This window comes from Mycteria americana, chromosome 15 (genome assembly GCF_035582795.1).
Source record: "Mycteria americana isolate JAX WOST 10 ecotype Jacksonville Zoo and Gardens chromosome 15, USCA_MyAme_1.0, whole genome shotgun sequence".
NCBI classification, from domain to species: Eukaryota; Metazoa; Chordata; class Aves; order Ciconiiformes; family Ciconiidae; genus Mycteria; species Mycteria americana.
This window is the reverse complement of record NC_134379.1, coordinates 4425097-4452462: the sequence shown is the minus strand read 5'-3', so window position 1 is coordinate 4452462 and position 27366 is coordinate 4425097. Positions and strand designations below refer to the sequence as shown.

The following is a 27366-nucleotide window of genomic DNA, read 5'->3' as shown; positions in this document are numbered from 1 at the left end:
ACGGCGGGAAGGTGCAGTTACCTTGGAAACAGCGGTGGGATACTGCATGGCGGCAGGGCAGTGCTCGGGCAGACCCCTTTCGGGAAGGTGGGCATGGAAAAGTACAGGTTGCGGGGTCCAGAGCCACTCTGGAAGTTCAAGGCTGGTGGCAGGCAAAGCTGTGCTGTGGGAGATGCTGCTCCGTGTCCGGGCTTTGGTGTCTGAATCAGGTCCGGGAGCCTTGGAGAAGGTTAAATCATGTTTTGGGAAAGCTTGTCTTTTTAAGGCTTTTCCTCTGCTTTGGATTAGCCTGACGTGCTCGGATTGTCCAAAGGGAAAGAATTTCTCAAATCAAATGTACTTTTCCTGCTGAGGCTCTTCTGGTTTGTTCTGGTCTCCCACCCCTTCCTTGTGGTCCCGTCTCAGGAGCTTCCCTGTTGCTGCTGTTCCTGGGTTGCGGGTGCCATAAGGGAGCACTGCTCTGATTAAAAGCTTGTTGGTGTTTTTCATTTTAGCCATAAAAGTATTCCCATTCTCACTGGGTTTAATTTACAGCTTGCAGCCAAATTGGAGCTGGGAAGGGATCCCATTGGTGGCTCATTTGTTTGAAGGTGTCAGTACACAAATACGCATTCTGGGAATGCCAGCGGTGCTGGAGCAGGGGATGTGCCGACAGTGGGTCTCAGCTGTGTCCCAGCCATGCCCGGATCTTCCCGGAGAAGAGCCTTCAGCTCCTGGGGGACGGGAAGCTGCTGGCTGCGGTGGGGCTGCTGGTAGATGGGGGTGACCTGTGCGAAAGCCCATGGAGGCAAAGCCTCTGTGCTGGCCGCAGTGTCTGGGCGAGCCGCAGCCATTCATCCCTCTTGCTCCTCTCCCAGGGTTGTGCCAGCCCCCCCCCCCGAAACGGGGGGATGGCCGCCAGCCTCCCAGCATGAAGCCATGTTTCATAACAGGGCTCACAGGAGGATGCTTTATGTTTTATAATGTCTGCAGCCATTTCTCTAGCATCTTCATCCACTCCTTTCGTGCTTAGAGGGAGAAGAGGCGATGTTTGCTAGGCCCTGTGGGTTAATAACATCTTTTCTCTTTTGCAGCCACGCTGGGGACACTGGATTTCAGCTTGCTCTATGATCAAGAAAACAATGCTCTCCACTGCACAATCAATAAAGCCAAGGTATGTCTCAGCGCCGGGCATGCAAACAGCGAGGACTGAATGTGCCTAGAGCTGTCCACCTTTGTCCTGCGTTACGGGGCCACCAGAGCCCTGCCAAAACCACGAGGCCACCCGGGCGCCGTGGCTGTGCCAAGCAAATGCAGCAGTGAGGGCAGCGTGGGGATGGCCGGCTGTCCCCCCATCCCTGGGTTGCACCAGGGGCTCTGCTGTCCCTGGGTGCGGCCGTTCCTTTGTCATCTCCGGTTTCATCCCAACACCCAGTGCTTCTGCCCTCTCCTTCCCCTCCGACCCTGCCTTTCAGGGTGTTTCCAGCAGGACGGAGATGGCTGCTCATCATAGTTGCAGCTATTGATGCTTTTTAGAAAAGCACCCAACCCAATGTTGTTATTTACTTGACGCTGTGACCGGCTGTCAGTTTATAAATGGCTCTTTTAAATGCTGCTAATCATTGCCACAAAGTGCTCTGTCTCAGCGCCTTTGCCGTCTGCGTGATTGAAGCAATTAGGGTTTTTTTGCACATTTTGGAGCAGAAACAGATAACTGAGGTCCTGATTATGCCTCTGGGCACATGGAAGGTGCTTCTGAGCTCTGCTCAGCTCCTCTCTGCTTCACCCGGCACGAGGTCCAGTGCAGCGAGGGCTCCAGGTCAACACGGCTGGTCCCTGACAGTGGTGGGTTGGTGGAAGAAGACTTAAGTCCCTTTAGATTTTTGGGAAGGGGTGGAGGGTTTTTACAAAAGACAGGAGAAACCGCAGGAGAACGAGCTGTGAGCCGACCCCCCCCAGGAGATTTGCCTTCATAGGATGCTCCTCTCCCCTCCAGCTGCAACTGGTTCATTTGCAGCCCCCAGCCCACCCCAGAGCCTGCTGTGCTGGGTGCTGAGCTGGGTGCTGAGCCTGCATGTCCCCGCCCCAGGGCTCTCCCTGTCTGAAATAGGACCTTGGGCACAAAAGCTTGGCTTTGGGGGTGAGCGTGGAGGCATCTGCCCCGGCAGACCTGGAGCTGCTCCTGGCAGGGAAGTGAGTGCAGCACCCACGGCTCCCCGGGCAGGGCTGCTGGGACAGGGATGAGGCTTTGCTTCCCTCCCTGCCACCCCCCTGCCTGTCGCCCGTGAATTCGCTGGCAGCCTCTGGGTCAGGCTTCCCTTGGTGTGCTCGGGAGCGGTGCCAAGGAGGAGATTTCTGCTTGGGTTTGCAGTGGGTGGGAGACAGGGAGGAAGGAGACCTGCAAGCGGCAAGTGATAGATGTAACAGCAGTGAGAGCAAAGGCAGGGCTGACAAAGGAGAGCCCTGGTCCCTGCTGTGCCTGCCTGGCTGTAGGGGAATAGCTGCTGCTGACCCCGTCCCACGGGGCCGCGGGCACCACGCGGCGCCGGCATCGCCCCTGCTCGCGGGGTGGGCAGACCCCCCCTTTGCTGCTCTGACATTCAAGTGTTCGAGTCCTGTTCATTTCCATTCTGCTCTCATTCTCCCAATTTTCTCTTTTATTTACATTGCCATCTGCTCGCTCTCATTTCAACTCTCGCCTGGGGAAAGCTGCCAAAACTTGACTACAAAAAGGTAAGGGCCAGGACCCTGGCTGCCATCAGTGGGAGCTGGTGTTGGCTGTGTAGATGTTAGAAGTAGTGCTGTAGAGGAGGCAATGTGGTGGCCGGGGAGCACCGGGGCCATGTGCATGAGCCACAGCACAGTGCCGGGACGTGCGTCGCCCTTGGATCTGGGCTGGGGCTGGCCTGGCTGGTGTCTTGGGTACGATGTCTCAGGTGCGATGTCTCAGGCCCCCAAAGAAGGTCCCTTCAGGATGTGTCCCACCTCCAGCAGCTCCTGGAGCCTCAGTCGCTGCCAGCGGCTGTTAAAGCCTAGACTATTTCAGCCATGCAAGAAGTGGTTTTCTTTCTCCCTTCAATAACCCCCACAAACAACCCTCTCTCTCCCTTTTGATCTTTTTGCTTCTCTCTATTCATTTTAATCTCCAGCACTTTTATATCTGCTGATGTCCCTCTGGAGTCCCGTTATCAGCTCCTGGGGAGTGGGAAGGAGGTTAGCAGGCTCTTGGAGGCACCGGCGGTGGGTTAAATCCAATCAGTCGTGCTCTGCCACGAACTTTCTGCTCTGCAGCCGTGCAGGAGGTCAGGATAGCCGCTCTGCGTGGCGGGGCTTGCCCCCGTGCCAGGTGCCTGGGGACATCTGAGATGGTTCTTGGTGTACGTTCACAGCAGGATCTGCAATATGCTGGGGTGTTTCCAGACCCTCAGGTCGAGCCTATATCCCAAGTTTGGATGGAGCTGGAATAGGGAATGAAGGGAGGTCCGTTTTGCTGCCGGAGGTATGGGTGTGGAAGCTGGTAGCTGTGGGGCTATCCCCAAGCTGTGTGGTTACACCAGGAGCGAGGCGCTTGGTGCCTCAGTTTCCCTAGTAGCACACAGATCTGCCCTGCCATTGGGCACTTTGTGCCAACAGATGGATATCTGGAAGCTGATTTTGGAAGGCAGCGAGTGCCCAGCACCTCTGCAGGCTCTAGCCAGGGAAGCGAGGGTCCAGGTTCCTCCTAGAGATGAATGGATTGACTGCGGGGCTGCTGTTTGTCCACATCTGGATTGCAAGGCAAGTCCTGGCTCTGCAGGGTGAGGGAAGACCACGGCACACTCAGGGAGCATCCACCTCCAGCCTTAACCTCTTAGGACAGTCCTACGCTTTGGCATTGCCTTCAGCGGGTGCAATGGGGGTATGGTGTCAGCACGTGGGGCAGCCGCCGCGCCTCTCCGCACGCTGCCTGCGCCGGCACCAGGTTGTCACCCCCGCTACGCTGGTGTGAGCCCTGGGGACCTGCCACGGCGTCAGGGCTCGCCGGTGCTGCACCGTGGGGCCAAAGCAGATGCTGTCCTGGGGTATCATGGTGCCGGGAGGTAAGGACCAAGAAACCCCATCGTTCCCTGGCTGGAGCAGGGCTGCGATGGCGTGACCAGCATTCCTGCTGCCTCTCCCTGGCCGGCAGAAAGCTCAGGGCCCTGTGCAGGCAGGAACAGGCAGGCTGCCAGGAGCCGCCTCACGCTAATGGCTTTCGGTCTTGGCAGCAGCCCTGCCCGTAGCCTGCCTTTCACGCTTCAGGCGCGGCTGAATTCAGGCACGTTGCGGCTCAGCTCGGATCGATGGGAGAATAAATCAAGGCGGTGTGGGAGCCTGTTTCTGGACTGCGGGAGCAGCCGTGTGGCAGACTGGCAGGAGGGCTCTCCCCTTGCTGCCTGCTGCCATGCACGAGCACCGCGTGCTCTCCTGGGGTTATGTTGGTCTGTACCATCATGTGTGGGAAACGGATGGGCTGCCTCCGGGCTGCGCTGGGCATCACCCCCTCCTATAAAATGTGGTAGAAAATGATACGATTGACGTGCAGTGCCAGGGTCTGTGCCCTGGCGTGCCATACCGTGGCTTGGGTGAGGGTCTCATTTTCTGCTCAGTCCTACAAAGCCCAACTTGCTGCATGGAGTGGGATAATAACCTGCTATAGGGGGGTCTATAGGGCTGTGAGGCAGTGCAGATGCTGTGGGGCTGTGCTATCCTGTAGCTCCGTTGGTCTCAGGATAGAGATGCCCTGGGTGAGCCTCAGGTGGCTGCAGAGGCAGCAGTGCAGGCAGCTCCCTGGCCGCAGGCAGGGCACGCAGGGCAGACGCTGCCCATCCGAGCGTACCTGGGCTGCTCGCCCTGCGCCGCTGGCTGCAGCCACGGCTAGAAAACACCCGGGAGTTTCCACCCTGCCAAGCATTTGGATGCTCCCCCGCTTCCAACCGAAGCCGAGTGCTGGAGGTCTGCACTGAGCATTACTTATGGATTTACTCATAAATATTTATCACTGTAGGGGAATTCCCGTCTCGCAGCTGTGTGTCCTCTGGGCTGTCAGGGCGGAAGCACAGAGTTTGCCCCATTTCGGAATGGGACGCCTTGGCCCAGGAAGAGGTGTCCAGGCTGGTTTTTGGGCAGCAGGAAGCCTGCTCACTGGGCAGGCAGCTCACCGTGGGGCAAATGATGGAACGAATCCGTCTTTTGTGATTTCTGTATGCCTCTAGCATGGCGTTAATCGGCAGCCCGATTAGCCCGACTCGTAATTAAATCCTATTGATTAGCTAAATGTCACTGGCACGGAGAGCAGCTGGCAGCGGCTGGGATGCAGCGAGGCCGTTGGTCTCCATAGGATTACAGCAGAGATTTTGGGGTTGGGTAGAGGAAGGGAAAAGATGAAACTCGGTCTCGACTCCATCGCCCGTGCTGTGATGCACAGCACCGTAAACTGGTCCCGGCAGGAGGACTGGTTGGAGATGGGGCTGCGCTGGCTGAAGCCAATGGGAGGCTCTGCCCCTGTGAACGAGCCCTGTGGTCCTCCTCTGCCTCTTGGCTCTCTCGGAGCAGCTTTAGGCTGGAGGTCCCTCCACACAGGGCAATCAATGGTGCTGGTCACCCTGTGGGTCCCTGGGAGGGGTGAGCAGCTTTGTGGGGCAGAGCCATCAGGGCTGCTCTCATATTAAACTCAGCCCTGTGCCAAACTTGTATCAGGTGACATGGGAGGGAGGTAGATGTGACATTAGGAGCCATTTTCCAGGCTCCTGTCACTCTGTCTTCCATAGCACATCTGTTAAAAAAGCCTTTAATAGCCTTCTCAGAAGGTAATTTAATTGAACTGAATTGATGGGTGAATTACAGAGCTGCCTGTCTTTCTTCATCCATATTCAGGGGAATTTGCTTGCTTGCTTCTGATTTCATTTGCCACGCGCATCGGGCAGGTGGGGCACCTCTGCCGTGGGAGGCTGTGGGGAGCCTTTGCTCTGCTCAGCTGTGACCAGTTCGTGCGCCCGGCCGATCCCCTCCGGAGCCTGGGGACTGGACCAGCCCCTTCCTGCCACATCTGCCCATGGAGCCACAGCCGATACCACCACCTTCCTCCCATCCTTTGTATCGGCTGCCTTCCTTTTTTGCTGGGCCAGGGACATCACCCAAGAGGCACTGCAGTTAAAGCAGAGCCGTTTAACCTCCATTCGCTGCTGATATTTTTATCCTTTTGGCTCTGCTTTAGAAGCAAAATCCTCTTTGCTGGGCACCATTTGGTCTCCCTTGCCCCGGGGCAGCGTGCTCGTCTCCAAAGCAGAACCCTCACCAAGGTCGGGAGCAGCTCGGACCCTTGACCGAGTTGTGCAAATCAGGGAGGGGTGGGATGGGGGCATCCCGAGGGGCTGCCTTGGTGCCGTGGGCTAAGCTAGGTGCGTTATTTCATACACGTGAAGTATGGAAGCAATTTACCCCAGCATTTCTCTCTTTGATTTGCCCAAACCAGGCCTTGATGATTACATTTTCATCGCACGCAGCCTTTCCACCAGCCGCCCATACGAATGCTTTCCTGCCAGGTGGATCTCTGGCAGCTGCACACACTCATTAATCCTGGGCACTGAATACTCTGCTCATCACACAAAGGGTGTGATGAGTCTTTAGCATCACCCAGCCTGGTTTCCGTGCCCGGGTTGGAGCTGGGGTTGGATGGGTACCTCTGCAGAGAAACCCTCCTCGGATCCAGGCAGAGGGTTGCCTTCAGACTCCTGCAGGGATCCCACAGCCAGGCTGGAAATAATCCAAGTACTTTCATGGTGTAGCCATTATCATTTCCACTAAGGATTGGTAAAAATTAGGCTCCATTTTTCATGTTCCTGTGTTGCTTCCCTACCCCGCGGAGTTTGTTTCCATGTGGTCTGTGCAGTTATGGCTTTGGGCTGGGTTTGTGCATCACCCTTGGATAATTTTCAGCCCACTGGTTGTTTAGAAGAAGAGCAGGTTTGTCTCCTCCCTCTGCCTAAAGCAGGATCAACTCTAGAGCATCTCTATAACAAACATGATCCACGTCATCCTTTAAGAGCTGTGAGGGTCTAGTAGAAAATCCATCAGGAATGGCCGCAGCGAGTGTTTCCTTGTGTTTGTGCTCCGGTACCCTCAGATTTCCCTGCAAATGCCACGACAGTCGGCTGGCGACAGCCTCCCGCTGGCCTGAAAGCTGTTCTTCCTTCAGCTGTGCCTTAATAATGAAGAGTAGGTAGGTGCTATCACACCCTCTGGGAGCGCTTAAAAGTAACACCACAACAGCAGAGGTGTGTGTTTGCTCATAAGCAATTATTAAATGACAAAACCCTGTAATTTTAAACCTTGAAAATCACTGTGCTGATTTACTTAACCCCCAAATTAATTGTGATCAGGGTGTCAGAGTTAGCTGCTGGAAGAGCGGAGAGGTGCTTTGCGGCCGATGCCAAGTGCAGATGAGAAGCCTTCCCGCAGCCCCTCCTCGGCACAAACCACAGACAACGTTTGAACGTTGCGCGTGCTCGGCTTTTGCTCCGCAGCCCGGATCCTGCACCAACCATGCTCTCCTCCTTCCCCCATCCTGTGGAAACTGTGCAATTACTCCATGGACCGACGACATCCCGGGGAAACGGGCATCGGTAGATGGGCTCAGCCAAGCCACCCTGCCTGCCCAGCATCTCACCGTTGTCCTAACTCCTGCTTTTTGCTGTTTCCTCTCCAGGGCCTGAAGCCGATGGACCATAATGGTTTGGCTGATCCATACGTCAAATTGCACTTGCTTCCCGGAGCCAGTAAGGTGAGACAGCTTTTTTGCTTCTCCTTCCCTTCCTGGGGCTGCACCTTTCCTTTGGAAATCGGACCTGGGAGGTTCCCTGGGGAGAAGCTCCTCATCCAGGGGCTCTTGGTTGCTGCAGCCAGCCCTTGCGTCTCCTGCCCAGCTCTCACTTGGGTGAGCAGGAGAGAGCGGTGGCAGGAGGTAAGAATTTGGGCTACAAACATCCTTGCAGGGGTAGCAAGTGCTTCTCCGATAAACCACTGCCTGGGAGGCGGGTGCTAGCCCTGACTCCTCGCCCTCGGGAGCAGGGGGTGCGAACGCTGTGCTCCAGAAGCCCCTGGGAAGCACTGAGTGAAACGATCTGGAGCTATAAACAATCCAGCTCCTTTTTTTTTTTTCCTTTTTCTTTTGCATTTAAAACCCCTCAGATCACAATAAAGCAGAGTGTAAATCGTAAGGGAAATATTTCAGTCTACTTAGGTTCAGCACTTGCTGGAGAGAAGAGTAATTAAAGATATTGATGTGTAGTGAGAGCTGGGTGTAACTGATGAGGATGTTGAATTTAAATGCTATATGTATGCGTTATGAATATTAATTGCACTCGTATTTTACACTAAAGCAAAGACCTTTTTAGGGGAGGTATATTTATTTGTTATGGTTCAGTTGAATTAATTCATAATGTTCAGGGCGGTAGAGGGAGTTTTTAACCACATTTCAAGTTCCGCTGGAAATAGGAGAGCCAGGAGCGCTTTCATCAGTGATATTATCTGTCATTTCCATGTTTTGCAAATGCATTGATTAGCATTTCTGCTGGAGGTGATGGAGACCAGAGAGGCAGGAGGGAAGCTCTGAACCGAGGGTAGCGCAGGAGCTGCAGACTTTGCAAGCCTGGAGCAGCCACGGGGGGACCCTCTCCTTGCCCCCGCGTCCCTCTGCCTCTGTGCTTTCTCTGTCTCTGTGCCTTGTTTCCAAACAGCACTGCCCAAATCTGCGCTGGGAGAAGTAAGCAGATGTGGGGGGGCCGCACATGTGTCCTGGGCTGGATGCGGGCACAGTCGTTCCGGCAGCAGGACGGTCCCCAAATCCCTCGGGTGTTTCTGTCCCATTCTTGGGCTCCCAGGCAGCCGCAGCAGAGCCCAGGCCAGAGCTGTGGGAAGCAGGGTGGGATTCGTTTGCCTCACGCAGAGGTCTCCACATGAGCTGGTTACTGATGATTAAGTCATTCCAGATGGGAGAAAAAGGCACTCCCAGAGCTCAGTTCCTCTGATTTAATTTGGGCCTCTTGCCCAGGGCAGCGTTAGCTGCTGGGTGATGCCCATCACGTTACCCTCTTGGCTAAACCTGCTTTCCTTCCTGACCCCCCAGAGCCCCAGGATCAGGCCCCAGTGGGTCCGAGCAGGCAGTGGATGCCATCAGGGCGCTTTCCCTGCTGTCCTTGTCACTCCCCACCTCCCTCTCTGATATGTATCTCACTGCTCGGGCTGGAGCCTGGCGTGGTGGCCACAATATCACTGAGGAAGGAGATAAAATAGGTGTGGGATGAAAGCTGGTACAACAAAGTGCCTTGCTTGAAGCAACTTTATGAAGTCGGGAGAGATTTAAGGCAAACGAGGTATTAAATCAATGGCGATGGCAGGCCATAAATGAGAGCACCTGTCTGCAGACTCCTCCGGTTTGCATCGCTCTGCTGTCACCCCTGGACATGCCTCCGGGCATGCAGGGATCAACCCGGGAGCAGCAGCGCTGGCTGCCCGTGCGCAGCCTGGCCGGCAGCTTCTCCTGCGCTGCAAACAAACTGCTGCCTGAGTGACGTGGAAAGCAATTGGTGTTGCAGGGCTTTAGATGCTGCTGCTAATGGAGTCCCTGCCCCTGCATGCCGGTCGCCTCATGGAGCATCCTGCCTTGCTCCGGGGGTTATCTCCTCCTAACCTGGTGCTCGGCGTTTCGCAGCTCCTCACTCAGCCTCTGTCGGTGCCCACCCAGCCTCCACAGTGCTGCACAGGGCCCGGGTTTCTTTCAGAGGCAGAAATGGCTTTGGGAAGCTAAATGAAAGCACAGCACAAAATATAGAGGCTTTCTCTATCTCTGAGAGATCACACCCAGAACAAGCAGCTTTTTGCACAAAGCGTTTGGGAGTGAGATGCTGCGCCGTGGTCCCTCGATGGCTCCGCTGCACCGGCAGCTCCTCTGGCCATGCCTAGTCCACCTGGAAGAGGTCATGCGTTTGGGGTGCTTTTGGTGGGGAAAGGACATGCCAACAAGGTGACTCCCCTCTTAGCTGCAGGCACAAGCTCTTTGCTTCACCCCACGCTTCACGTCCCACTCGCCCCTAGCACAGGGCTGGTGGACCAAAGATGGGGAATGTAGCAGCTTCCCATAAATAAGCGCAAGACAACTTTGAAGTATGGATTTCATGAGAGTTCCTTATGCCGAGTGGTGGCTGAGGCAGGGGTTGAACTTTCTGACTTTACACCTAATTAGAGGGAAAATTGCTGCTCTGTCAAGCTGTCCCAGGCTGGGGGGTTGATGGAGAAGCCCCGGCTGAAGCCTGCAGCCCTGTGCTTCTGCTCTCCCTCTGTCCCCAACAGAAGCGGGTGGCTCAGGGGGTAAGAAGATTAATGTCCCCTGACCTGGGAGGAGGGGGGGTGTGCCAGGATGCCCCATCCACGCCGGGGACACAAGCGGTTACGACAGCCCTGCTGTCCCCGGCCTCCCGCTCTGCAGAGCTGCGGCACTGGAAAGAGTTGCCAGTGCTAACAAAATGCGTATCAAGGAAGTTATTTTGAGTCAGGCAGGAACGGGAGCTGTGCTGGGAGCAGGAATGCAAATAAACAGCCAGAACAGCAAATTGGTATTTTTTAATGAACCTGAAAAGACAGTTTTTCCCCCTCTCTCTCTCTCTCTCTCCCCCCCCGCTGCATAAATGAGATCCCCGTCCTCTCGCTGTGCTCTGCCAAGGTTCCCATTTTGCTGGCTGTTTCCAGCATGCGGGATGCAGGGTTGGATTGCTTTGCAAATGAGTGAATCACCATGTCTTTGCCCCTCTGGTTATCGCTCCAGTCGGAGTGGATTTGGGCCACCCCATTGAGGACCAGCCGGGTTACGGCACTGGGGCAGAAGGGCAACAGCACCAATTGCCCCTTCGTCTCCAAACCGCGTTTCCTTTTCTGCCCCCTCCCTGCCCATCGGTGCATTCGGCTGACCGCCGTCTCCTTTGCTTTTCCAGGCGAATAAACTGAGAACCAAAACGCTGCGCAACACGCTGAACCCCACCTGGAATGAGACGCTCACCTACTACGGCATCACCGACGAGGACATGATCCGCAAGACCCTACGGTACATTAGGGCCCCGGGGTGGGGTGAGCAGCGTGCTGAGCCCGGCACCGGGGACACACACATGTGTGTCCCTTCCTGTCCCCTCGGGGCCACCCCAGGCATCCCTCCCCATCCCAGTGACGATTTCCTGGGGGAGCTCACGGGGACCCCCACGCCCCAGCCCCACCGGACAGTCCCAGCGGTGGCTCGGGGCAGAGCAGGGCAGAGTTATTACCCACCAAAACCTATAATATGCACACGTGCCCTGCACGCATCCATCACCCCTGCGGTGACCGACGCTTGATTTACAGGGAGCCTGGGCTGGAATTGCTGGCGAGGACCGTGGTCCTGCTTTGTCATTAACTTCATAACTCACTTGCTGGGCTCCTGCTGTTATTTGGTTTTAACCTCTTTGTGCCCAGCTCTCGTGGGCACATGTTAAGGCTTTGCAGTTATGTCTCACTGAGAAAATGTCCCTGGGAAAGCTCTGGGCCCCTTTCAAGGCTGATTTTTTGAAAGAAAGCTGGAGGCATCCATGAATTATTGTAAAACTAAATGAAGAGCATTTGTATCTATTTATTCTATTCTCTCGGTTTGGTTCAGCGTCTGCGCGTTCAGCATCTCCTGGCAGCATCGCCCAGGGGCTGGGGGATGTTGCGTGGGGCTGGAGGTGGGCAGGGGCAGCGTGGTGGGGCTGTGCGGGCTTGGAAGTGCTGCTTTGCGGGGTCAAACCCCTGCAAATGCAAAGTTTTTTGTGGCTTGGCCACCATCCCACCTGGGCAAGGGCAGGGGGTGACCTGAAGCCTGCGGACAGATCCTACCCAGGGAGGGTGCTGGGTGGCCTTGGCCACTCCGTCACCTCTGTGATCTGGGACTGCTGCACAGGAGGATTTGCTGTAACATCTGCTGTGAAACAAAGGAGGATTTTGCATCCTGCTCCGAGGACTCGGGGCTTTGTCAGCTCCGTGGCTGGAATCCGACCTTCCTTATTTGCAGGTACCCTGTGAGTTTTATTATTTTCCCCACGGCGAGAGCGCAAAGCTGCCTTATAAAAGGTCCTGCTCAGAGGTGAATTTGGGCAGAGCCCACCTGTTGTCTGCAATGTGCATAGAGATGAGAAATTTAGTGCCGTGGATTATTATTTCACATGGAAAATATTAGTCATGCTGAAAGTGCTGCAGGCTTGTCGGGCTGGGAAGCCCTGTTTATTATTATTGGTGGGTATTTTTTTTATTTTTTCACTCCAGGCTTTGAAGTTTTTGGCCTCTTCAAGCATGGAAATCGGTTTGTAGAGAGATGTTCAGCTGAGTTGTTTGCTGATGTGTGCCAGGGAGCAGAAGGGCTTGACCCCCACCTTTTCAGGGCCCTGGTAGCTGCTGCTCCCTGGGAAGGGGCTGCCCTCGCCCGCTCCCGGGAGGCGGCAGGGAGGCATGGGATGCTCGATGGCAGGGGGCACACGCAGAAACATGTGCATGAGCTGGGCTGGGTTTGCCCTTCTCCCCGCAGAAATCCCTCGTTAGCACGTCCCCGCTCCTGCCCGCCGGGCTGGGCGCTGCAGGCACTTTGCGGGGAGCCAAGCGCGGCTGTGGGCTCCCACAGGGCTCAGCACATGGGCTCCTTGTGCCTCCTCCAAAGCTAAATGCCACGCGTGGATCCCTGTACCCTGCTTGCAGGACCCCAGGGTGATGCGCAGGGACTCCTCACTCCCTGCAGGGACGTGGCTGAACAGAGAGAGCATTTCTGTCTTGGGAGCTCCATGGGCAGTGGATTAACACTGGATGGTTAATCGAGTAGAAGGATGCAAGGCTGGGAAATGTTGCACGTCTTCATTTAGACACCCGCTGAATTGTGTCCTCGCTGCCTGGCTGGGGAGGGATCTTTGGTTTATATGAGGAAGGATCAATGGGCTGGGGTCCCTGGCAACTGGGGCTCACCAAGGATTTTTTATTTTGATGTGGGTTGAGCTGTTTCTCCTCTATGAGCCTCTCCATAACACCAGTGGCAATGGCCCTTCACCCTTCTGGTACCGCTTCCCGCAGGAAGCATCTCCCGTGCCTGTGTATTGTCCTGCCTTCGGTGCTTTGCTTCGCCCGCCCAACATCTCGCAAAATATCTCCCCCGCCAGGAAAAGCCGACTTCAGAGCTGCGGGGACGCTGGCTTTCCTTGCGCTAATCAGGCGAGGCTCCTGCAAGGCAGGAGTTGGTAGTTGAAAGAGCATGAGTGATGTTCCCCTCGGTCTGGGAGGTGATTCTTCCCGGGTGCCTCCTTGGTGCTGAGATTCACGGAGGGGCAGGGAACATGACTGGAAAGTCTCTTTAATGTAAAAACGGTGGAGATCAAAGCTGCCACCAGCCTTCACCTCCCTGCTGCCTGGAGAGCGTGATGCAGTGGAAAAGCTGGAAAAGCACCCAAAAAAATCTTCCCTGCCCACCCGGGCTCTTGGTGGGACACGGCCAGCGTGGGTTGGTGGGTTGGTGTTGGCACGGGGCATTCTGCCAGTGCCTGCAGCCCTCCTGGGGGGAGGAGTGGCATTCACCTCGTCGCAGGGGCGGGAGTAGGGGCATCCTCTGCCTCCTGGAGAGCGGAGTAATAGATCCCCTCCTGCCCGAGCCCCCCAGCCCCACGCTGTGCCCCGACAGGCTGCCCCGCATCCCCGTGCGGCCTCGTCCGAGCTGTTTGAGTGACTTTGCTGTGACGGACCCAAGCCCCAGGAGCCGTTGGGCTTCACCTCCCCAAGCAGGGCCACCCCCACGGGACGAGGAGAGGTGAAGGCAGCCCAGCTAATTGCGCTGGCAAGCAGGATTTTGTTAATGAATCAACCCCCTCAAAAAACACCAGATACTTCAGATTTCATGAAACACAGCAGGTGGGAGGATCTTGAAAGGTCTCATCCATTCATTGAATTAAATATCCTTGAGTCTAGCCCAAGGCTTAATAGCAATGAAACCACCCACCATCCCGAAAGAAGGCAAATTCAGAGCTGCTCAAAGGACGCTGGACTCGAAGGGCCGGGATGGCTGGGCTTGGGGGCAGGTTCCCTGCCAGCACCAGGGGTAAATCCCACCCTGCAGTCCCCATCTGCAGGCACCGTTGCTCCCCATCCGCGGTCTGAGCACGGCCGTGCCGCAGCAGCTCGGTCGTGGTCTCCGGTGGTGGGAAGCCAGGGTGCGTGACAGGGGGAGGCAGAGAAATGCTGCAGGGGAAATTGGAATAGGCAGAATACAAGTGCCTACATTTAAATAATACATGTAATATGCAATAAATAGATTGTATTCATAATAAATATCAGAGCTGGCCAGATATTGGATACAATTATTCATATCCAGATATATTGGCAAAGTGATGCATTATTCATATGATACTCAGCTAGCCCACAAATGCCAGGAATTCTTTGTTTAATCATGTGTTTGACAAACATCATGACTCATTAAATATATTATTCAGAAAATAGTATTTGATCAGGTCTAATAGGCGTACTGCAGACACTTAGACATTTGGGGTCCTAAATTGCTTTACTCCCGAAGCGCTGAATGAGGTTTGCTCCAGAACTGCAGGCACACTGATAATTTCATCTAACTTTTACTGTGGTTTCTGTGCTCAGACTTGGAGGCGTTTTGTGATGGAGCCCAGCACGATTCCTCCTTTTGGTTTTAGGAGAGCTGGGCAGTCCCAGGATGCTGCCTTTTTCTATTTTCTCTCCTTGCCAGGCGTTGCCTGTCCTTAAGCCAAGCAGGCATCACCTGCGCGTCTGCTCCTCCGTCGAGAGCCTCCCAAGTTGCTATAGGGACCATAAAGGATCTTGGATACAGGAGATGCATCTTCGGGCTCTGCTGCCTATTACATGCGTGTGCATTGTGGCGAAGGGTCCTCACTGACCCCCGTTCTCCCCTTTCCATGACGGGAAAGAGGCCGGAGGAACGTGTGTGCGAGCCGAAGCCATGAGTCAGCGGAGCGGGGTTGCTTGAGCTGTGCAGTGAGTCAGGACTGTAACCCAGGAGCCCAAGCTGAGTAGGAGGGAGAAAAAGTTTAATGAGCAGTGATTGTTCACTTGCTGCTTAGTTTTCTTCCAAGGTGATTTTTCACAGCCCTTAACTTAAAGATCAGGACCCCTCAGTGGAAGTTGTCAAACCAAAAGCTGAGCTCGAGGGATTGGGTTTAATAAAGAGAGACGAGGGAGCGGTGATGTTCAAGTTAAAGGGCTCAGGATGGCAGGTGAATGTGGCTGCCAGAGGCTTCTCTTGCTGTTTGTCATGGAGCTGGTTTTCTAACCCAAGGCATAAAAATTCCATCACATCGATTTCTCATAATAAAATTCAAGCCGGTGTAATTGCATTACGCCTGTTTCCAAAGGGAGGGCTGGGGCCAGAGCTGCCTGATATCTGACTCACGCTCACTGCCTTCACTTATGGGGCCGATGCGCTGCCAGCCTGCCCGAGATAAAAATACTGTCCTGGTGAAGATGAACGGCAGCCAGCCAGAAGGACTGGGGTTCGGGGGCTGAGTCCAAGGGACTGGGAGGGCTGACAGAAAACTCTGCATCTGAACCACCTCTGGTCATCACACACAGATGGGCACAAAATGTGGGGACCCACCTGAGAGGTGGCCAGAGATGTCAGAGGGAAAATGGGGCTGGGAGAGAGCTGGCAGTGTCTCCGGCTCCATCGTGCTGCCAAAAACTGCCTCCCAAGGGACCCGGTTCTGCACAAACACCTTAACTAGCCTGGGACGTCAGCGGGGACAGGGAGGATGGCCATCGCCCCAGCGCCGTGCCAGGCTGGGCTGCCTCCACCACGCAGCCCTGTGGATCTGCTCGGGGCACGGTCGGTCCTGTGGGACAAAGGGGACGTGCGTTCTGCGGCACCGCGGCAGGCTGGGGCTTGGGGACCCTGACGCTACCCTGACTTGTCACCTTTCTCCGTTGGGGAAGGGTTTGCCCTTCAGTGGGCTGCAGCTTGGGCAGCTGTGGCGGTTTGGCTGCTGCAGGGTGTCCCTGTGCCCTGGCTGCGGCTGAAGGAGGGCTGTGCGGTGCGGGGGGCACGCAGGGGCTTGCAGCTGCCTGGGGCTGAGCTGAAGGTCTGTGAGCTGTAGCGTGCTGCACAGGGGCTGGTGGTCTCAGAGACGCTTGCTAAGGTGGGAGCAAGGGGCTTCCCGTGTCCCTATGGGCAGTGGAACGGGGCTCGGTGGGGCTCTCCAGCCTCTCCCAGGGTGACACTGGAGATGCTCTCCCTGCCACCACTGAAGTTTTCCAGCCGTTTCCTTTCCTGGGCTTCCGCCCGTTCCGGGTGGTTCTGGGGCTTCACAGCGAGCAGGAGATTGCATTCGGTATCTTGTTGTGCTCCTGGGGCATATCTAGACATTGCGGGGGGAGGATCTTGTTACTCGTGTTCTTAAGAGGTAAAACCGGCACCAAGCCCTGCCTCCCCCGAGCGTGCGGGAGACGGCACTGCTCTGCAACTGCCGGGTGTAAAAATAGACCCCTGGCTGCCAGCTCCTTGTGAGGGCCACGCTCCTCTCCTCTTCAGCCCCGCTTTCGTAACTCTGTGCTTGCTTTCCCTCCCCAGAGCTTTGGGCAGATGGGTGTGGGGTTGTGCACGCCTGGCAAGTGCCGCTTCTTGTCTGGAGCTGCTGCTGCTCCTTTTCGGTTTTGTTCTTTAAAAGAGAGGCGAGAGGAGGAAGGGAAATAGAAAATATTGTGCCTGCATTTGAGATTCTCTTTGAGGATTTTACTGTTGCGGTGGGGTGGGTTTTGTCGCGGGTATCTATAGTAACGCTGCATCCAGCTACAGTTTTCTGGAGAGGAGCACTCCCCGTCTTCCCGCTTGTATTTTTTTTTTTTCCAAACGCCCTTCCTCTGCCGTTCCCCAGCCCTGATGGTCCTTGTGCCATGCGACTGAGACATCCCCGTGGCTCCCTTGCCGCCTTGTTATTCACTTCTGAGCATGAGAGTGGTCAAACCATCCACAGATAAACCGTCCACAGATAAACTGTCCAGGTGCTGCACAGGCCAGAGGCGTGGTGTGCAATTAGTTACTCTGAGGCAGGATCGCAAGGCAGTAATTATTTATCTTTAATTACTTTTACCTCTTCCTGAATAGGTCCCGTTTGTTGAAACCTGGCAAGGCAGAGCATGGTGCCTGGAGGCAGAGGTGCTGCCCATTAGAAATGGGCACCAACGGGAGTGGGTGAAAGAGAGAATAAATCAGGCAGCAAAAGGGCGAGAAGACACTAAAGGAGAATTTTAAAAAAGGAGAGGAGAGAAGGGAAGGGAAGGAACACCTCTCCTTTATGGACAGGGAGCCCAGCCGGTCCCTGTGTGGCTCTGGTGGGGATGCGGGATGCTCTCTTTGGAGGGGGACGGGATGGCTTTCCCTGTCCCCAGCTCCAGGCAGCGCTGCTGGGGGACGGCCAGTCCCTTGCAAGGCAGCCACCACCCTCCTGGTCCCCTCTCTGGGATTTCAGGAGCCCCGAGCAGAGGCTCCCTGCAAGCGCTAACTTTGCTCTTCTGTCGTCTCTCCTGACGCCCGGAGCGGGCTGGGAAGCAGCAGAGAAATGACTCATTAGCTGCCAGCTCAGGGAAAGGCATTTATAGCTTTCGCACGGAAAACAGCCTTCGCTCAGCATCACCGTCACTGCCCTCGGACACAGGCTGCTGTCACAGGGTGCATCCCAGGACCCGGCCCTGCGCAGGACCCCAACGGGGCTGGGAGAGCTTCGCTTGGCCGAGGTGTGATGCCTTTCTCAGGCTGGGTCTGCAAATCCCTCCCAGTCTTGTCTACATGGTGGGAGAGGAGGTGGAGGACCCCCTCCGTGTCCCAGACCGGGCAGCCAGGTCCCCAGCACCGGGGGACACCCTGAGAGTTGCCACACTCGGAAAAGTGCCCGAGCCCCTTGGCGGGGAGGGAGGGAGCCCTGCAGGGAGGCACGCTTCTCCCAGCCGCACAGTCCGAGAGCGGGTTTAGGAAGAGCCTCCTTGGCCGGGCAGGATGCAGCTGGGCTGGCAGTGGCTCAGAACAGTTTTGCTTTACTCACCGATGACTTTGATGGAAGAACCTTTAGGATGCTTGAGGTGCCGGGTTGCTTTTCCGACAGTGCCTGAGCTGGGGCGTGCGTTAGACACAGCGACTGCGGCACCGCGGGGTTGTGATGTTCAGGGTTCGTGAGCATCTCCCTGGAGGGAGCCCAGTCCCCGGCGGGGTGACAGCCATCCTGAGGGGTGCAGGAGCCCTGCCCAGGATGGAGTCTGAGCAGGAGAGATGGCCATGGTGGTGTGGGGCCCAGCCGGGGAGTGCAGGTAGCTCCGCGTGGGCAGCTGTGTGATGGAGCTGGGAGACACGGCGCGGCGCAGTGCAGCCTCCGCCTCCCGCATCCCTCTGCTTCCCCAGACCTGTCCCGTCCTCCATCCCGCAGCCTCGGGTCTCGGCTGCAGAGGTAAAGCGGACCAAGGTATTGGGTGTCACATTTAAACATCATGAGCTGCCCTAGCCGGGCTGTGGCAGCGGCTCGATGCCCTCCAGCTGCCTGCGGAGGAGGTGCCCGGTCACTGGGGAACGGTGGCCTCAAAGTCGTCCCCTCGCTGGGGGAACCTGCAGTGTGAAGGGGCAGCCCCTTCCCTCGTGCCGTCACCTGCCCTCTTCCCAGCAGCCCCGCTCACCCCGTGCTTGTTGCAGGATCTCGGTCTGCGACGAGGACAAGTTCCGCCACAACGAGTTCATTGGGGAGACACGGATCCCGCTGAAGAAACTGAAGCCCAACCAGACCAAAAACTTCAGCATCTGCCTGGAAAAGCAGCTGCCGGTGAGTGGGGGGTTCAGAGCAGCGTCCCTCACCGTGGGCCCACAGATACAGCAGCTCTTCCCTGTGGCACGTGGGAGCGTGGGGTGGTTTGACCCCTCAAACCCGATCAGGGATGGGGAGAGCATCCCTCGCGCCGGGGAGGTGGGTGTCCAGCCGTGGCTGTGTCCCGGAGCAGCCCCTGGACTGGGTGCGTTCCCTCCCCCAGATAGATAAAACAGAGGACAAGTCGCTGGAGGAGCGTGGCCGGATCCTCATCTCCCTCAAGTACAGCTCGCAGAAGCAGGGGCTGCTGGTGGGCATCATCCGCTGCGCCCACCTGGCTGCCATGGACGCCAACGGCTACTCCGACCCCTACGTTAAAACGTGAGTGCTGCTCCGTGGCCATGCTGGGCCGGGCGAGACACTGCCGCTGCCAGCCCTCGGTGAAGCCGTGCTGTCCCCTCTTGCCTCTCCCTGCAGTGGAAATTAATTGACCTCATTAGGAGATGCAAATGAGGGCGTCACGGCAGCAGCTTGCATTCGCCTGGCGTGTGTTATTCCCCGGTGATTATTTTACAGTGTTTCAAAGTAACGTGGGTGCAGGATCTGCCCGGCAGCGTGTGGCCATGCCCGCCCCGTGCTGGGGCAGCGCGTCATCCCCGCCAGTTCAGCAGCGGCTGGGTGGCCGTGGTTTCTGGGGACAGAACTGGTGGCCCAAAGCAGACAGGTACAGTCGGGTTTTGCTGATGGCACGGCCCCAGCCTGGCGGGTGGTGGTCTCATTCGGCGGCACGGGGATGGGTATCCCCCGAGCAGGACGGTGCCTGTGCCCGACGGTCCTGGACCTCACTCAGCACCTGCGGGCACCTTTGCTTTCCTTCCCGGTGATACCTCCAGCCTTTTCACTCTTCGAAGCCCGCACCGTCCCTGCCAGGATGGGGAGGGCTGCTGGGTCAGGTCTGGCCTTCCTGGCCGGTGGCATTGGGGTGCAGGCATCCCCCCCTCCCAGCCCCAGGGAATGGGCAATTAATCACCCCCTTCCCCAGGTCCCAAGGGAGAGGAGGCTCCCGCCCAGCTCCCAGCCCGGCAGTGGGGCCACCACCCCACGCTTCAGAAAGGCTCTAATTACAATGTGTGTGTAATTAGGTCAGACAGCACTTTAATCGCAACCCATGGCTCCGGTGGCTCCAGGGCCTGATTAACAGAGCTGAGGGCACATTTACAGGTCCTGCTGACACTTCCCAATGACTGGGAGTATGTTCCTTTGAAAAATACTAGCAATACTAAAAAAAAAAAAGCGCCATTAAAATTACTGTAATGGGCTGCTGCGACTCGGCCTCACCCAAGTGATTCAGGGAAGTCGGTGTCATCCAGGGGCTATTAAGGGATGCTGAGGAAGGTGATGGTTTGCTGACGCAGAGCCAGGCTGGCGCGGGGCCCTGCATTGCTGCAGCTCCTGGTTTTTGGGTGGATGGCATTTTTCAAACTCGCTCTCTGCAAAGCAGGGGGGGTGCTGAGGAAGGGCCGGCAGCCCTCCCACACCCATCCCACGTCCCTGTCCCCAGGGCGCTGACCCAAACTTTGGCCCTTTCAGGGATGAGATTTGTTAAGGCAGAGCTACTGGGATAAACGGCACCTGGCGGGCCAGCGATGGAGTTTATTGGCAGCATGCTTTTGCCGTAACAATTAAATAATTGTTATTTAGGAGTGGAGGTGTTTGCATAAAAATCCACTCATGCTTTTTTAAATGCTCATCGGAGGCTCAGTCCCTGAAGTAACATAATTCCCGTTGTTGTACACAGTCGTCTTGTATGTGCCCCTTGTGCTATCTGCAGTAGGTTGAATCAGAGCAGATAGACAAGTGATGCTTCTTGGTACGAGCCCTAATTTTTTGATTATGAGCAAGATCTGGAAAGTGTAACGAGGAAGCAGAACTGATGTTTAAAGGAGCAGCACCAACATGAAATGATGATGGATTGACTTTGGCCTGGCCCAGATTTCAGGTGCCCTCTCTGCTTGATGACACTTCAGTCTCATTTGCTTTGCAGCCCTGCTGCTGCGCTGCAAAAATAGCTGCAGGAAGCAGCGGTGCACGAAGCTGCAGCCGCTGCACTTGCCTCTGCTCCCTCTTACACACCTGCGTGTGGTTTCTGTCTCCTGGCGAGGCTCTGGATGAGCAGACCGGTCGCACGGTCCCAAGTCTGGACTGGTTCTGGGCTGGGAGCGTTTGATTTTGGGAGCTGGGAGGATGTGTGCAGTGCCAGTGTCCCCTAGGGACTGGAGATGGGATAATCGGTGCTCTCTGATGGCAGCCAGCGACTGTCTCCTGCTAACGTGGGGAAATGCTGCTTCCTTCCAGCCATCTCCAGCATTTTGGCAGGGGAGGGAGAGGAGGAGCGGGCTGCGGGTTCAGGGAGCTCAGCCACCCATCTCACCCTGCCTCTGCTCAGGAGCTGGTCCTGCAGCCGCAGGTGCCCCCACCCGTGTCCGGGCTGCAGGGGAGGGCCTGGGCAGCCCCACCTGCCTTCCTCGCTGGGAGGGGTAGGGAACCCGCGTGTGACTGTGTTGCATCGGTTTCGTTGCAGTTACTTGAAACCAGATGAGGACAAGAAATCAAAGCATAAGACGGCAGTGAAGAAGAAGACGCTGAACCCCGAGTTCAATGAGGTGGGTTTTCGCTGGTTGTGGTTCTCGCCTAGGGGCTTTTCTCAGTCCTCGGACTTAAAAGGGAAAAAAACCCCAAACCAATCTCAGTCGGGTTCCCTGTGGGTGGCAAAGGACAACAGCCTGAGGAGGAGGATGGACAGCCCCAGCCCCCTCCCGGGGGTCCCAGCCCCCACAGGAACCCAGCATGGTTTGTCCTGACTCTGTCTCTGCTCCCCAACAGGAGTTTTGCTATGAGATAAAGCATGGCGACCTGGCGAAAAAGACCTTGGAAGTCACAGTGTGGGACTACGATATCGGGAAATCAAACGATTTCATAGGTGAGTGGGGCACTCCAGAAGGTCTCCTTGGCCTCTTTTTTTTTTTTTATCTTCACCTTCTATGCCTCTTCTTTTTTCATCTGCTGCTTTTCTGCACTTCTCCAGCCTCCTGGTTTGTTCTCCATCCCCACATTTGTTCTTGCTGGGTTTCTGTTCTGCTTTTATCCCTCTCCTGCACCTGAGCCTGCTCTCCCGCAGCCGGCCCCGCTGCGCCTTGCTTCAGACATCCCCTGTGCAAGGAGCACCCAAGCAGGGAGAAGATGCGTCTCCCTCTCCCCTTCTGTTTTCAGATCTTTTCTTCTGAATAAAAAGCAGGTTTAACAGGGAGGTTTCATTTATCTCTGTTGGATGCCTAGGATTGTTGTGATTTTGTTACTGGTCACTGTGATTTATTGCTAACAAGTGCCCAGGATCTCTGAGAGCCGCTGCAATTGCAATGAGCATCCAGCCCTTGGCACAAGAACAAGCTGCCCGGGGCAGGTCCCAGACCACAGCCGGGCAGGGGAAGGGGCTGGGGAAGCCGGGCTGTGATTGCCCTTGTGTCACATCAGGTCATGGCATCGGATGCCGTGAGAGTGGCTGCATGACCTGGCTCCATCCGGCATCCCTCGGCATCCCTCAGCATCCCTCGCAGGGCTGATGCTCTCCCTCTCTCTGTCTCTCTCTCAAGGTGGAGTCGTGTTAGGAATTAATGCCAAAGGCGAGCGGCTGAAGCACTGGTTCGACTGCCTGAAAAACAAGGACAAGAAAATCGAGCGCTGGCACACGCTAACGAACGAGCTGCCGGGGGCTGTCCTCAGCGACTGAGCACCACGGGCCGCTCCCCGGGCGGGCACAGCTCTGCCGGCCACGGCCTTTGGACTTCTCCCGTTTACGGCTTTGGATACGGGGGATCGTGGTACCGGGGCAGCCGGGAGAGCAGGACACCTCACGCCACGGCCTGCCTGCAGGGAAACCCTTCCCAGGGAACAAGGCAGCGGCGGTTTGCTCTGCTCAGCAGGTCCCGTCCCCTAAGGCTTTTCCAAAATGCCTCTTTGCACCCTGACACACACACACACACACACACACACTCACGAGCATGCACATGCATGCGCACACACCCACGTGTGCACATGCACACGGACACCACATGCCTGCATGCACTGCAGTTCTGACTCCTCTCCTAACTCTTTGCTGTACTGAATTACCTTCTTGCTGCCTTGCAATTCAGTGGCAAAAATGAATGCATCAGTCTCCGTTCGTGTATCTAATAGCAGCAAAAGGCGTCACTAAAACCTGGAACTATTTTCTCAAGGCAATTGTGCCATATTTCTGGTGGTTTGTCAGTCTCTGTGGTTTGGGCCTAAACAGTCTTTTATGCATTTAAAGCTCCTCCGTTGGAATGATTGTGTCCCCTGATAACCTAGGAAGACTGTTTGCTTTTCTTCCAGAAATGTTGTGCTCGTCCTCTCCAATAACCCATGTGAAGTTAGCCAGCAAGCTGAAAGCGCTGTGCAGACCACGGCTTCCCTCTCGCCGTCCCCGGGATCGGGCGACTTCACGTTTGCAGAAGTGGGGGCAAAATAAAAAAGCTCAGCGAAGCCGCCGGACATTTGTGCTTCCTGGGACCGGCAGCGAAGTCTCGCGCTGCCCTCGCAGCAGCTGCTCTCCTAAAGAAACCATGCCTTCCCGCCTGGAGCCACGCAGCCGGGCTTCAGCACGGCTATTTTTCCAGCAAAGCTGGCTTTCAGGCTAAATTTTTCTATCGCTTTTCCCTTATTCATCCTTTTCCAATTCATGTCATTACCTAAAACACAACCAAGGCACTTTACGCAGTGAGCTGAGCCACGGGGCCGAGCCGGCAGCATGTTTGCAGAGATGCTCGGCTCCAGCACGCCCGTCAGGTTGGTCCATTTTCTGCCTCAAACAGCATCCAAACCAAATTTCTGTGTACAGCAGAGTAAGAATATTATAATAATCATCCCAGCTCTCGTCCTCTGTGACCCACCCGGGCCGGTCTCTGCATCCTCATCTAAACTTTCTGCAAAGTGCTGCACCTTGCCAGAAATTTTTGAAGCCTTTAAGCCATGATTTCTTAGGAAGAGCTGCTGTTTCCCCATCGGTCTCAATTACCTACAGCTTCTGAACCCTGTAGCTGTGTGTGCGTGCGTGTGCGTGTGTTGCCGATGTTTTGTTTTTTTTTTGGAAAGCAATCGGATCTCTGGAAACCTACGTTTACTTTTCGAAGTGATGATTGTGTTACACCTTGTTTGATATGGGGGGGGGACCCCAATGTTCATAGGGGCTTTTTTAATAACTTAATATTTGTAATGCATTCTACAGATATGCATGGATTTTATTTGAATGCCGACAGCATGTCAAGTAGGATGTTCCTGGTAATCCTCTCTGTCACTGGTCCAGCACCTTAAAACCTGGTTTGGGTCTGAGCTTCCAGGAGAGCTACGGGAGCGCCGGGTCGGCTGTGCCTCCCTTTACTTGCAAAGTTACTTTCAATCCGTCATCTGTTTCAGCACATATTGCCATAAAACTGGTTTATGCCTGAGGTGGAGTAGGACATGATATATGTGGGGGGGGGGTTCCTTCACTTTGTATCCCAGTCTTTTCTAAGCAGGCGGTCCGTCTGTCCGTCCCAGCTGCATGCAGAGTGGTGGTCGTCATGCCAGGCCTCGTGAAATGTTTGATACCGATGTTTTGCTACCATGTGAAGGCTGCAGAAACTGTCCTTACCTGCATCCTAAAAGACTTTTGTATTTCAGTATTATCTATCTGTGTACTTTTTGTCAGATTTGTTAATATTTATAATGAGATAACCAAAATAAAAAGGGGGAAAAAAAAAAAAAAAAGTCAATGCTGGCGGTGCAGCTTTCGAGTCCCCAGGTGGGTGCCATGGTCCCAGGGGTGCGCGAGCTGGGCACGTCACAGCGCATCTCCGATGGAGCACCGGTGACCCAGAGACGCGAGATGAAGAGCTGGGGCCCGGCGGGGGCTTGGGGAGCAGAAGATGGTTTTAAACCAGAAGGTCGGGTGCTGCTTGGCTTTAGTCTCCACTCTCCAATCTCTTGCTGCTGCTGCTGCAAGGTAATAATAATACTGTAACTGCACTGGCTCCACGCCCCCCACTTTCACTGGGGACCCCGCGCTGCCTCAGCCGGGTGCTGTGACATTCGCACAGGGACTGCAAGTGCCAGCGGTGGAGGGTGGGAGGGAGCTTAGTCAAGGGAGGATTAAAAAAATAATAATAAATAAATCCGGTCTTTTGGAAGTTTCCATTAACTTTGCATCTCTTAAGGCACTATTCAGTGGCATTAGCAGAAGGGCGTTGGAGATGCCCCGTGTGCGCCTGTGGCTGGGCCAGGGCAGTCTCTGCACGGATTTTTTGCCATCCCAGGCGCTGTGACCCTCCTCCCCAGGACCAAGGTGTAGAGACACATCCCTGGCCTGGGAGGGAGCTGAGGTGCTGCCCACCCCTGCTCCCCGCGGCTGCTCCAGCTGTGCCGTTTAATGTATATTTTCCTCAGTGTAGTTTTGGATTGAGTGAATGTATATTGTCAGAGGTCTCTATCCAGGCAGCGAGCAGCTGGGCTGCTCACCGGCGCTGAAGGCAATCCCCTCCTTGGAGGCTGCCATTTCCCGTGGGACGCCTGATGGTGTGAGCAGCCACCTCGCCCCTTGTCATCACCGCTCCTCCGCCTGGACCCCTGCACTGAAGTTAAAAACCTGCGCTGGCCCCTGCACGTGTTACACCGGCCACAGCAGCACATGAAGGTGGTATGGGCAGATACTGCGCTTCCCTGCTGCTCAGCCCAAACACGCACAAGTACGGCCCAAACCGAGCTTCCTTCATAGACAGATATATAGACAGACAGACAGACACACTCACTTTACATATATATCCCCCTACACTGATACAAATATATATATACACCTATGCACGCATTACATATATACTCATGCATATATGTGCATATATATATGTGTGTGTATATGTGAATGAGTTAATCAATTATATGCTTGTGTCTGTTCATATTTTTAAGCATAAAGGCTTGGCATTTCCCCGTACCATTTTTACGCCCTGACAAGGTGCAGGAGCCGCAGCGGAGGCCGGAGCCGGGCGAGCATCCCCGGCCAGTGCACCCGCAGAGCGCGGCAGGGCAGGAGCAGCACCAAGGGCCACCGGTCCTGCTCTGCGATGGAGGTGGCTGGTGCCCCGTGGTCCGTGGTGGCCCCGACAGCGCGGCAGCCGCCCAGGCGGAGCCCAGCCCGGCCCAGGGTGTAAATCCAGCGGCCCCATGTAATCCTTGCGCTCAGGGGGCCAAATCCCTGTGCCCCACGGGGCTGCGGCCGCCCAGGGGGTGCACAGCTTGGAGATACGGGGGGGCGGGGGGTGTCTGTGTGTCTCCGTCTGTATGTCTGTGTAGTTACGGTATTTATAGTTACATCTCTGTGTATGTCTGTCTAAATATGTTGCTAGACATAGATGGCTTTATAAATACACATATACGCATGTATAAGTGTATAAATGCACTATCCATATTACATTTTTATATAATCATTATATGCATATAAAAACTGTATATACTTAATATGTATGTGTGTATAAAATATTTATATAGATAATATTATATAATTTATTTATATATATGTTAAATATATACTATATTTTACACACATACATTCACTTTATATATTAGTGTTACAATAAATGTTATATTTATACATATATAATATAATTTTTAAATCACTCGCTCCTCTATATAATGAATATATGTATGCAGGTATATATAAATACATGCATTCTTATATATTACATATTTACACACGTGTGTATAAAAATATATATCTTTATATAGACAGCTATATACATATATGCATGTATATGTATTTGTGTATATAAAGGCACTCTAAATTATGATGTTATGATATATAAAAAGTATACAATTACATGTATATAAATGTGTGTATAAAATGTTTATATGCTATATATACTCTATAAAATATATGATGTATATATAATATACATCATCTATTTATATCATATATAATATAAATATATAATATAGAAAGAATATATTTTATATATCGTAAAATATATTTATTAAATATATAATGTATTGTATATATTTTATACATAATATCAAATATATAAAATATATATGTGAATGTATATTATATATAGGTATAGATATAGTTAGCTATATTTAAAGGCACACACATATGAAAGCATGTACATATACATGCACTCATATAATAGATAATGTATATAATATATAATATATAATAAATACGTGTTATAAAATATATTATATATTACATATTCTATATTATATATACTTCCTATATGTTTATATGTATTACTTTTGTATGCATATATGTGTATAAAATATTTTTATTTAATATATTACATAAGTATATACTACATATTATATATGTAGCATATATTGCATATATTTGTATATATAGCCTATATACAAATATAGTATATATTAGTATATATAGTGTATATAGTGTATACTATATAGTATATATAATGTATAT

At 54.1% G+C, this 27366-nt stretch overlaps 1 protein-coding gene across 1 annotated transcript in view; it reads left to right on the top strand.

Moving 5' to 3' along the window:
• Positions 1-24632, top strand: part of DOC2B (double C2 domain beta) — a 35489-nt gene extending 10857 nt beyond the window's left edge. The window contains exons 2-9 of the mRNA XM_075518172.1: positions 1074-1153; positions 7706-7780; positions 10986-11095; positions 18743-18869; positions 19075-19232; positions 21433-21514; positions 21735-21831; positions 22502-24632. Coding sequence (XP_075374287.1) covers positions 1074-1153; positions 7706-7780; positions 10986-11095; positions 18743-18869; positions 19075-19232; positions 21433-21514; positions 21735-21831; positions 22502-22638 — 866 coding nt within the window. The 3' untranslated portion in view covers positions 22639-24632. The remainder of the gene's footprint in view (positions 1-1073; positions 1154-7705; positions 7781-10985; positions 11096-18742; positions 18870-19074; positions 19233-21432; positions 21515-21734; positions 21832-22501) is intronic.
• Positions 24633-27366: the final 2734 nt, after the last annotated feature.